This window comes from Catharus ustulatus, chromosome 2 (genome assembly GCF_009819885.2).
Source record: "Catharus ustulatus isolate bCatUst1 chromosome 2, bCatUst1.pri.v2, whole genome shotgun sequence".
NCBI lineage: Eukaryota > Metazoa > Chordata > Aves > Passeriformes > Turdidae > Catharus > Catharus ustulatus.
The window spans coordinates 83,806,384-83,818,782 of record NC_046222.1 but is presented as its reverse complement, the minus strand read 5'-3'; the positions used below and the strand labels follow the sequence as shown (position 1 = coordinate 83,818,782).

Genomic DNA, 12,399 nt, shown 5'->3' with positions numbered 1-12,399 from the left:
GTGTGCGCGTAAGGGATTAAGGAGGAACATAACAATTACGGAGGTAGAAAAAGGTAGCTAGATAAATAGGAATATGTGGAATTTGAAGTGTTTGTTGCCCTTAAAAATATCACGTTTTGTTTTAGTGCTACAAATAGAGTAACTTTTCTCTTTATATTACTTTTTAACAGACTCTGAAGGCAGATCCAGAAGAACTGTTTACGAAACTGGAGAGAATTGGTAAGGGGTCTTTTGGTGAAGTTTTTAAAGGAATTGACAATCGGACTCAGAAAGTTGTTGCTATAAAAATTATTGACCTAGAAGAAGCAGAAGATGAAATAGAAGACATCCAACAAGAAATCACGGTGTTGAGTCAGTGTGACAGTCCTTATGTAACTAAATATTATGGATCCTATTTAAAGGTAAGATACTCACAGATGGTGGTGATTTGTTTTTACAAGTAATTATTTTCCAGACTATGCAGTTGTGCCTGTGTTTTTTGGTGAGGTGTGTTAAACCTGGGTGGAAGAAAAATATATTTTTATCCTTTCAACTCAAAAGAAAGAATGAGTTACTATATTTTGTGAAGTATGTGACAGAACTTAATAGGAAAAAATGCGCGTCTGTTCTGTCCAAAAAAACCTTTAAATAATATGAGTTTGTTGAGCTCTAATATGTTTAGATTATCTTAATATTAGGTTATTTAAATTCAGAAAATTCAATCTAAGTCTGCATTTGAATTATCAAAATTATTCCTTATTAAAAGGAATTATTACCAGCTGTTTTGTGAAGCTTGAAATTTTTTGTCAGGGTTTGATCCTGATCATTCTAAGCTCTTAGGTTGTCCTTTTGAGGAGACTTAACCCAGTCTTGGTCTGAGTGATTTAAGAATTAAAATCTGAAAGTAAATTATTTTGCACATTAGACATAAGTGAAACTGTTAATGGAAGGGGTTTCTGTTAACTGTCCCATGAATCTGTTTCCCTTTGCTCCCACTGCCATATTATTATTGTCAGGATTCAGTTTGAGGTGTGCCAGATAATTTCCTCTTTTTTTAAGGTTTTCTTTTTTTGTTATTGTTTTTAATTGGATGGATATTATGATTTATTATGTCCAGAAGGTAGTGGATATATCTGAAAGCCTTTGGTATTACTTTATTCCTTGGGCAAACTTTGTTCCTGACTTGATAGCTCTTTTTTTTTGTGACAGTAAGATGAGAATCTAGATAAGAGATTGTTGTTTTGGCAGGATTTGAAGTTGGAAGTACGCAGAAAATACTTTAATTCAGTCTGCTTTTGCTTTTGTGGAAATATTCTATTTATCAGGAAAGACATTAATGTTCTGGAAAGGGGACCCTGCTTTATCTCTGTATTTTTGACATTGCCAGCTAATTTCCAAAGAAAAAAGGACTTTTTCTGTATCTGGGAGATGCATTACTCAAGTGAGAAACAGTTTATCCTTTCTTCCTTGTGCTCTGAACCAGTTTGCTTGGATACCTTATCAGTGAAGGGCTTTGGTAATGGTTTTGAGACCTGATAACCTGTTACCAGAACTGGACTTGGATGTTGTGTATAGGTTTGATCTCAGAAGCATGAGTAGGCAGTTAATTGAGCACAGTAAATTGGATAAATTTTTCCTCATGTCTTCTACTACTGCGTTTGAAATTATGCGGTCAAGGATTGATAGTTAAATTAAGTATGGCAACTGCACCACTGCGCTTTCCTGGTCTGTCTGCTCTGAAGAGTTGTAGCCCTTCCCTGTGACATTCTAGTTGTGTGAGCTGTCCCATCATGTCTTGGTAATTGCAATGAGATCAAAGCCTTGTGACTGCACACAGATCTCAGATTCCTGCTGCTTGTTCCCTATACTGCCTTCATTGGTGTGCCAGCACTTCGCAGAGGTGTTTGAGTGTTACTGTGTCTCAGTAGGGGTGCAAGGGAATGTCATACAGTCCTTTCCTCTTCTCTAACTTTTCCTAGTTTGAAGCTCACTTTACCAGCTTGGCCATTCTGTTGGCAAAGGCTCGTGTGACCTGTTTCATGAAGTGGGTTTCGTCTCTTCCAATCATCAGGGTCCTAATCCAAAACTTTGTTGCCTGCACCAGTGGTGCAGCCTTTTACTTTGTAAATCCATCTGCTTCTCCTCTTGTCATTTACCCAAACTGGCATAATCAAGGCAAAGACTACCTGGGCATCCAGACCCTTGACCATCATATCCAGAAACCTGAAATTGAATGTGATGGTTTCTATTACCCTTGGTGTCATTTGTGCCCATGTGAGAAACCAGCAAGGGGTATTAGCTCTTACAGAATAAGAAATAGAATATGAAAAAGTCTGATGGGAAAATCGCTTATTAGTTTTAAAAACATATAATTACAAAGAGACTGAAAAAGAAAATCCAGTGTTCAGATTTGAGCTAAGTGAATGTTGATGTTTTTTGAAGGTGGTTATGGCAGTGTTTGCTTTTCCTGATGGAAGGTGAAAGAAGATTGTAGGTCTCTGTACCCTGAATGAGTTTTGCTGGGTCCAAGTGTCAATAGGGATACTTGTGCTTCTTATTGTGAGGGGGATCCTCTGGTACCTTCCACAACCCTTTTTTCTGTTCAGTGCTGTAACCTCTGAGTTTTTTCAACTTGTGTCAGTTTTCTAAGATACTACATCAATACTGGTTGTGTGTGGCTCAGTTACTTTTGCAGAGAAGCACAGCTCTTTCTGCAGTTAGTAGAATGTGCAACTATACATGCACTCATTGTTTCAGTTCTTTGTGAATCTGTGTGTGTTGTTTGTAAGACACTTGGTACTACAGAACTTTTGGTCTTCAAAACAAAACACTCATTTCTTTATATAGTTAAAAATTAATATGTGGTGGTTATTAGGTAGTGCTGAAGTGGTAGAATCTTTGCAAAGGAAACATTTTGCAATTCTATTTGCTTTCTAAAATGAGAGTCAGGTCTTGTTATCAGATAGAGATAATGTGTCATCGCATATATATACACTATATTAATATTTAAGTGAATTGGTTCATATTCTTGGCTAGAAATCCAAGTTTATTTGCTGCAGGTCTCTGTTGTATTTGGAAGCCAGGACTGCCATATGTGCATATGCCATATGACCATCTTTCAGCTCTGTTTCTGACAATGCAGATAATCTGTCTCTGAGAATATTCAACACGTTAGTTTTCAGTGCATTGAGTGATTAGGAGACATTATTCCTTCTATGATTGGACAGTTTAGCACTAATTATGAGAATGATAATAATGTCACAGAACAAAGTTCTTTGACGTAAGCAAATAGGGAAACAATAGGATCTCAGTTTATATTGCCAACCACTTCACCAATTATCATCCTCTAGTCAGTGCAGCCTCATGGGTCTTGACCATGTTTTTGGTGGATGTTGGATAGAAAGAGGTACTGTTTATAGGGAATTCTTAATTTGATTTTCTATTAATTATTTTGGCAGATAGATTGAAATTGGTTTTGGAATTGCTGTCCTTTTTCTAGGTAGGCAGAATGTTTTGGGCTTGAGTTTTTAAATATTTGTTTATTTTTTAATAAACCAAATCATCTGTCTTTGAGAAATCTGTATATTGTTCTTCATTCCGTGTTATCCCACACCTTCTTCAATTAAGCTACATGATTTTATATGCCAATGTGTTCAGGAACCTGTTGCTTGAAGCTTTAGAAGGCATATATAATGCTACTGTGCTGAGGCCTCTTGCTGTCTTGAGATGATATGAGAGGAGCCTGTCAAGCTCTTGATGCCTATTGCATGATATACATGGTAGGACAGCTTGAAATAACTATTACAATTTAATGAGTTAATGAAAGTTACTTTGTTCTAGTAACTTTTTAAAAACACTGTTTAATTTCTAGGTTCTGTCTAGAATAGTGTGATACACCCAAAAGCCTTGTTAAATTTTCTTACTCTGTGGTTTTCTGTATATCCTAATGGAATATTTTGGAAATCTGTTTGCTTTATAGCAAATTCTTTTTTCATATCCAGAAGCTAAGTCATATCTGTTCATATGAAATCTTACTGCTTTAGCACAATGGGTCTTAAATAAGAAGCAACTTATTGCAGATCTTAATGCAGATCTTGCATTCCCTCTAGACTTTGTTCTGTGCATCTGTTGTTGGAGGTTTGTGTGCATTTGCTGTGGTCAGGGTTCATGCGAATAGAGTAAAAGCAATAGTGAAGTGGTATCAGTTTATGTTGTCATTCTGAATATAAATTTATTTGTGGTACACCTTTTTGTCAGAAATCAAGATGTATTTATATAAAACAGAAATGGAAATGCCCTTTTCTAAGGGCATTGTATATTTAAATACGGTATCTTAATGTTCCTATTCTATTGGGAAAAAGGGGTCTTTTGTTTACTGTAGGATATAATGTGTAACTGCAGTGTTGCTCTTAAAGTAAATTGCAATTTCATGGTTTACATGAGTGCAGATATATACAGGGATTGCTGTTCCTTATCTGCCATGGTGTGTTAAAAACCTGTGTTAATGTTCCTTGCTGTCTTCCAAATGAAAGGTTCATCTGTTCCTCTGTGGTGTGATTAAATGCTCCAAGGACAGAAGATTAGTAGTCCTTTTTAGATGCTTATAGAATTCATTCATGAAATTTCTCTGGGTCTGTTTACTTCTTTAGACTTTAGGTTAACCACAGTCTTCCTTGTAATTAGGGATTCTTTTGGTTTTGTTAATTTTTTAAAAATTTCTTATAAATTTGGCTGAAATTTGCTGTCTTTTCTGAGAATTGTTATGCTACTTATTCTATAGGAGCATATACTTTATATGCTTATACTTTTTGGTCTAGAAGCTTATCAGCTCTGCTTTTTGCATCTTATTCAGCTTTACCAATTTTTCAAGAGCTTAGTTAGGTTTGGTTCTATGGTTGTTTCTCCTGTCCTCGTTGTTTGAAATCCATTTTATTTTCATGATCCAGATGTCTCTCTGGTAATGTTTCCTCAGTTTTGTTAATAACTTTGAAGTATGGCTTTATCATAACTTTATCTTGATCTTGTCTTATTATTTAGAAATATATGAGCAAATTAATTTGTGTTTATGTTTAAAACATTGAAGATTAAAGACCCTTGACTTTCTTGAGTATATGTATATGTACATTACACTCAAAGCTTAGGTTGATAAGTGTATATGGTGCAAAGCTGAGCTCGATGTGTTTATATGTATGTATATGTTAAAAATTCTTTCATTTCCTTGTCTTAGACTTCTGTACATATGTGCGTCATGGCATAATTTATAAGTACTTTCATCATGCATTGTAACTAGGTGCAAATGACATCAAACTGGTATTGAACTAGTTTTGTAGTATGTATTTTTAAAAGTATTACTGTATTTAAAAGAATAATATTGTCACTAAGCTTGTGTTTCTTCAGCCTTCAAATATATTTTTCTTGCATACTTCGGAGCTTCAGAGAATACCTTCTTTTGGACTGTTTAAATCGACCCAAGAAGAATAAGACTTACAGTATATTTCCCCCTTTATTTCACACAGATAGTTTCCTATTTTATAAATGTATTTTAAGAATTCTTTAGAAAAAGTTTATAGGATGTGGTGATATAATGTTCCTAAAGAATAGCTGCCAATAATTTTAACTTTAGGCTTTATGTTACATAAAACCTGTAGGGCTTTTCATTTCATGTCCAGAATGTAATATACCTACTGCTGAAAGTCATGCTGTTGTTTCTATAGACAGCAAGAACACAGAAAATGGCTTTTGGTTAACTTTTATGAGTGACACAGTTTACCCTAATTAAAAAAAAAAAAAGTGCTTTTATGAAGTTTAGTTAACTGAACTCTGTAGTACAATGAGTTCTGGCAAATGAACTCAATCAAGAACAAAAAATTATTTATGAAAAATGATGATTCTGAAATTAAGCTGTGGTGGGGCTTTTTTTGGTTTTTTTTTTTTCTTTTTTTTCTTTTTTTTTTTTTTTGGTAATCAGATGAATGTGAGGTTGGTAAACAGTGCTGTGGCTGAGCCATAGCAAGTCTGGTGTTGTTTAGGACTTTGACATGTGTAGGATCAGCGATACTCTTCTTGGAGTAACATGGTCAGTTCACAGTGGGCTGGGACACTGCAGTGTAGTCAGTAAAGATCTTTTCAGGAGCAGTTTAAGGTTTGGAAAGCTGGTATTCTGGAGGATGACTGAAGTTCAGGCTAGGTTTTGTTTTTTCAAGAGAAGGTTGGAAGTAACTCAGTGTGTATATAGGAAAGCCCTTCTGTGTTTAAGTGCTGATAGTTTAGTGCTTTCTAATCAGTTATGCCAAAATACGACAACATGTAATGCTGAGTGGTCAAGATAAGTAAATTTCATCTGATAATCTCATGTACTGTTTTAAAGGGAAGGCAGCTTAAATATTGGAACAGCTTATATGAGATGGGTTTTATGCAGGTTTTTGAGGTTTTTAAAATCAGTATTTGCTGAGCTTGAATGCTTTAGGTGACTTGTGAACTTTAATCTGGATGTGTTGAATACTCTAGGTAATGTGACTTGGAATGTGGGTGTTTATGGGGGACTTCTGTAAATTTACAGTTGATATTCTTTTGCTTTACAGGTTTAACTGGTTTACTTTAACATTTATGAGCATCTTTGATGTGACCTTAAACGTATGCTGTGGGTCAGCCAGAAGTTAATGGACTTGCTGCATTTTGTCGTCGTTTGATATAGGCAGCCTTTGGCAGGTTTCATCATGCTTGTCGGGGTGGGAGATGGAACAGAGATTTTTCCTGCTTAACTTCAAGGCTGTAGAATCCACTGCAAGGATTCTAGCCCCCCCAGAGGGGCTGCTACCTCAGTACAAGAATAAGTGAAATGTGTGAGTAGTTTCTTGATAATCCGTCCCTGTGCTTTGTGCCCAGCCCCACAGCAGCAGCTCGTGCCCTTGCAGACCTGACTTTTGCAAACTGTAATCCCTGAACTTTGGATGGGCATTAGACCTACAGAGTCATAAAGTTGTTGAAGTTGGAGAAGACCTTAAAAGATGAGGCCCAGCCATCAACTTAGCACCATGACCAGTATGTTCACATTTTTGGAATGCTTTCAGGGATTGTGACTACTGCTTCCTTGAATACTCTGTTCCAATACTTTACAACCCTTTCTATGAAGAATATTTTCTGTGAATAAATTTCTCAACTGGGAACAACTCGAGGCTGTTTCTTCTCATTCTGTCACTTGTTACCTGGGAGAGGAGACTGACCCCCACCTCACTGCAGCCTCCTTTCAGGTGGTTGTAGAGAACAAGATCCTCCTTGAGTGTCCTTTTCTCCCCCACCACCCCCAGGTGATCCTCATGAGACTTGTGATCCTTCTCTAGCCCCACTATCCTTCTCTGGACTCACTTAGGCAGGATTAAATGAAAAAAACTATAACTGTCTTCCATTTTTCCTGTTACAATTGCAGCCATAGGGTCGTCATTGCATTTTGTGAGGGGTTGAGGTACTGAAATGCCTTCTTTTTTCTCTTTACCAAAGCTAGAAGGAATTGTCTTCGTCTTTAGGAATTCCTACAGCAGGAATGAGAGGAAGGCTGGGGTTGCAAATTCTGTTATTGTGGCAATGTTGAGAACAAAATGAGGCCCACTTTCCTGTGAGCCAGTCCAAGTTCTGGTATGCTTGGTTTTCTTCTTTAAGCCCTGGCAGCCCTCTGTTCTCGTTAGGCAGCCCTAGCCTGCAGAGAAGTTGAATGAGGGTTGCCTTAATTTGTCCGTAGTAAATGTGGAGGTGATATCTGGCTGGACTACTCAGAGGGTGGTAGCAAGAAGATTTCTGTAATGGTTCTCAGATCTTGTCAGACTACTGATTGAGAAAATGAGTAGTAAACTTCCATTGATAGAGCCCATAAATAAGACAAAGGCAAAACTATGCCAAGAAACCCATAAACTCTGTTTCTACAGTCCCATTTTCATATTTAAAATAGTTTAAAATAGTTTGATCTTATTTCCAAGGTGTTGCCTTGAACTCTGAACCCTTGTTGCCCATAGTCTTTACTACTTCTGTCTTTCCCTGTGGTTTTTTGCTGTGCTCTTAATGAAAATGTCCCTTGTTTGCATTGTCTTTGTTCAAATGTACTATTTCGAATTGTAGTTTTAGAAACTTGTTATTCCAGTATTTTCCTTCAGCAGTCAAAGGGATTATTAACACTTTCTGGAATCTGCATAATCTTGCCCTATTTTTTCACATCTGTTGAAAAATCTGCCTAGAAAACAATGGTGACTTCATCATGTAATCAGTTCTGCACCTTTAGCCTCTTACAGCTAAGTAATTCTTGCTGTACAAGTATATCAAGGGTGGGAAACATCACCTAGTATATCTCAAAGAAAACTGAGAGTCTGTATTAATTATGTTTTGTATTTTGTATGAGTACTTAACTGTATCATTCTGATCTTATTTTAAATAAAAATTTAGAAAACTTAATGTAAAATATCATTTTTTGGAAGTAATATGCTTGTATTGTCCTTGTGATGGCCTTAAAAGCTGCCTCTGTACTGCTGAGATTGCAGACCTCTGTATGGTAAATGTGTAATTTCACATCTCAGTACCTGCTTTTAGGCAGATGTAACAGGTATGAAAAATAGGATGCAGCAGTATCTTGTTCCCCATCCTGCTTACGTGTTTCTACCATTTGACTTATGTTGGATTTGTTGGCTGCATCATGACTTGGTTCACTTGGGAAACATGTTTCCTCAATGTTTTCTCCCATCCCTACTAAAAACCACCTAGCTCTTGAGAAGAGCAAACCCTGAACACCAACAGCCCAGTGAGATCTGCAATTTATCTGAGATTAAGAATTCTGTGAACTAACAGATCTTGTGTCTAGAGACCTGCTAGGTCAGGTAAAAATAAAAGTCAACCCCAAACTAAAAAACCCCACCAATAAAATAAACCCACAAGCAAACAAAAAAAAACCCACCAAAAAACAACAACAAAAATGTGGACTCAGGTGGCTTACTTCTACCTCAGCTGTAACATGAAGCCCTGCATTTAGTTTGACCATACAGATCAGGATGACATAGCATTGCTTTCTAACCATATGTATTTGTGTCAAATGTCCTACTGTAATTTGTGCGTTAACTACTACACTTCTTGCTGAGGCCGCTGAAATAATTAAAAAGAGAGTATTAATGTGGCATTGAGGTGCAAACTTTTTGCTGCTGTTGCTGCAAATGGGAGGTCCAACTCCTCCTTGCAAGTGGCCACAGTGGCTGTTGGAACTTTCAGTAAAGTGGTTCAGCTCACTAAGTAGGCAGGGGACTAATCACCTCTTTTTTAGTTATATTTTTAAATATTTTGTTTTAAGGATTAGAACATTGTACACTGATGGTTCAGATTAGTCTAAAGTTTTATGCAAACCCACTGCCAATACATTGTTTATGGAACTTCTTCCGTCAGCCAGCAGTAAAGCTGAAAAGAGAGTGTGTGTATGTATTTATGCAGGCTTAGGTGCATTAGTTTTGTGGGCTGATAAAGCTTTTCATCTAGAATGTGATTAGTCCTGCCATCAGCTGGCTGCCAGCCTATTGATCTGTGTTCCTATGAACCTCTAAAACATTTTTGTTGAAAACTTCTTTACCTACATCCATCATAATCTGGTGCTCTTACATAGTTACTATGTTTTTGTTGCATCTTGAGTATTAATGTTAGGTAGTCTGCATTGCTCAGTTAAATTTCTTTTACTTAAGTATACTTTGGCATTTATAAAGCTTTTTTGGGTCAAATTACTTATTCTAAGTGGCCATGTGCTCTGTATAAACATAATGATATAAAACCAGAAGAGTCACGTTCTTTACACTTAGGGGACATTATGGCATGTTGCAAATGTGTTAGTAAACATTTTTAAATGATTGAGTGTTGACCTTTCAGAAATCGTTCTTTGGAGAAAGTTGGTTAGACTCGGAAATACTGAATTTCAAAAGGGAGGTTTCCCAGTGAATAGGCTTAAGGACTGTAGGAGTTCTAAAACATTGCAGTTCTTGTCTTCAGTAGCCAGTGTTTTCAAGCAAATTCTTAAGGTTCTTCCATTATGCTATTAAATTCTAAGCTGTTGCATAACAGTTGGGATAAAAATGATCATTTGGAGGTACTAGGCTTTCTCCCTTTCTGCTTCCTTCAATGGTTCCTTGAAACAGCAACTTGTAAGAAAAACCAAAAACATAGAGGAGGAAGGGAGAATGGAAATTATTTATGTGAATAGAAGGTGGTTTTGCTAGTAATTAGAGTCAGGGTAAAATAAGGAGTTTCCAGAAAAAATATATGGTTTTGGGACTGGAATGATGAGCTTGACAGAAATCTGACTTGAAGATCCTAAACTATTGTAGGGTTAATACATGTGTACAATGCCATTGGTAGTAAGAGTTTTGAAGAAGGATTGGCCTACTTGTGTTCAGTAAAGGGAGTAGTGGAGTTTAATACCATGGGAATGCAAAAAGGGTAGGAAAAGAGGGTAATAGCTTGATAGGCTGCAGAGCAGAGGTGCAGAAGATGTTGGAACTTGTGGTAGGTGATAAAAAAGGAATTAAACCAATAAATGGATTAATATCTGAGTAAGAAGTAAATCTGATTTGTAACTTTCATTTTGAATTTAATTTGATGTAATGAGTAAACAGGAACAGATGTAAGCATTAGAGCAATGGTATTTTTGGACAGTGGAGAAGAAGGGTTTCTTGTGCCTCATGTTTGCTGTTGGAATTTTGTTTCTGGTATAGAGAAGGGAGTAATTATGAACCCCCTGAGTCCTATTGATGTGAACTACTCCAGTGAAGAAAGGTTTAGGGTACACAGGTGTTAGATGACATTTTGGTGGGGTGAGAATTACTAATCTTTGTATTCACTGACTGCAAGGTCCTTTGTTAGTTCTGCTTTGATGTAATGCAATTTATCTGAGATAAAGAATTCTCTGAAATAATGCTGATTTACTTTTGGTTGCCATTTCTTCATTTGCTTTTGCTTCCAATTTTCTGTTTTGAGACCTTGTACAGTTCATCAATAGCTAGAATCACTTAGTAAAATTCAGTTCCATTTGGAGCTTTGATTATGTTTACTTGCCTTCTTGATGACTATTTGTAAGAGGTGAGTAGATGATCTGTTGGGATTATTGTAGGATCACCTAAGTCACTCATTAATCTTTGTGTGTCTCTGTAAGTGGACTTCCTGAGAAAAGATTTACCCCAGTTAGCAGTTTTTTCCCCCCATCAGCCAATGGCTTGGTAGATATGGTTATGAAATACTTATTTACCTAGTGGACAGAGAAGGGAAGGATGAATCTTGTCAGTCTCACTAAGAATAAAAAATATAACAGTTAAAAGGATAGTGGCTGTAAGGGATAGGATTTTTCACTCTTCCACCACTGTGTTATGAAGCAAGGAAAGGGAAAGTGGCTGTAGACAGGTGGGAAGAGGAAGAGTGTGAGTTTGTGTACACTTAGTGTTCCAAAGTAGTGGTTACCCATTCCTTTATGAAGTGAAATGTGTGCTGTTCTTCTGTTGTTGTGCAAGCTTCTTGAATTTACTAGCTAGGAGCTGGTTTTGCAACCAATTCAAGAAATGTGTGTGCTTCTACTGTAATATAATTTGGTAGAAGTTACAAATCCAGATTGCCCACTAGTTTGCAGCTCTGGGAAATCATGTGCTTGATATGACATGCCTAGGCTTGTGACAGCTGGGCTATAAAGAATCATTTCAATGGTGGAAGGGCATGTGCCTAGGAAATGTGCCAAGGAGGCTGTGAATATGGGCACTGTCAGAGATGACTCATGTCAGGAAAAAGATGGAGCTTGTAGCTTTAGCATGTTGGCATGCAAACACAGAAGTCTGCTAAATGCTCTGCAGAAGGAATCTTTTTTCAGCACTATGACAGAACATTCATTGTCGTGGGATTTTTTTGCAAGCAAGTGGCTCTGCTACAACTAGCTTATGGCAAAAAGGATACATTTAAAGATTAATTGCATACTGCTGTGGTTATTGCAAGAGGTAATTGTTGAAGAGTGTCTGCTGCATTAGGTAGTAGAATTGACTAGTATGTAAGTCTAGGAATCAAAATGTGACATTTTTTCTTGAGATCTGAAGAAGGCAGTTTCAGAGCATTGAAAAATAATTCCAAAGGCAAACAGATTTTTTTTATACATGTATACATGCATAAATACTGTATACTGAGGTGGCTCTGCTTAGTCTGAAGTGTCATGTTACCTGTGTTTTTCATGGACTTCACAGTCCAAACTGGAATGAACAGCTCTCTTTACTTAGTTTCTGTCCTGCATTGGCTATCCAGCAGATGCCTTTATTCTTTCCTTTGTGGTTGAACATGTTAGATGGCTGACAAACCTTGATGAAAGGACATAAATGCGCCACATGCAAAACCACAATGATTTCTTTGATTGCAGGGACCTTTTGGCCAGCTTGC

The 12,399-nt window shown here is 36.9% G+C and overlaps 1 protein-coding gene across 4 annotated transcripts in view; it reads left to right on the top strand.

Annotated features, from left to right (window-relative positions):
- Positions 1–12,399, top strand: part of STK24 (serine/threonine kinase 24) — a 49,406-nt gene that overhangs the window by 13,681 nt on the left and 23,326 nt on the right. For 3 of the 4 annotated variants that reach the window (XM_033051223.2, XM_033051226.2, XM_033051224.2), the window contains exon 2: positions 171–401. In XM_033051223.2, coding sequence (XP_032907114.1) covers positions 171–401 — 231 coding nt within the window. Of the gene's footprint in view, positions 1–170; positions 402–12,399 lie in introns of those variants that run through there. The other variant, XM_033051225.2, reaches the window with a different exon arrangement.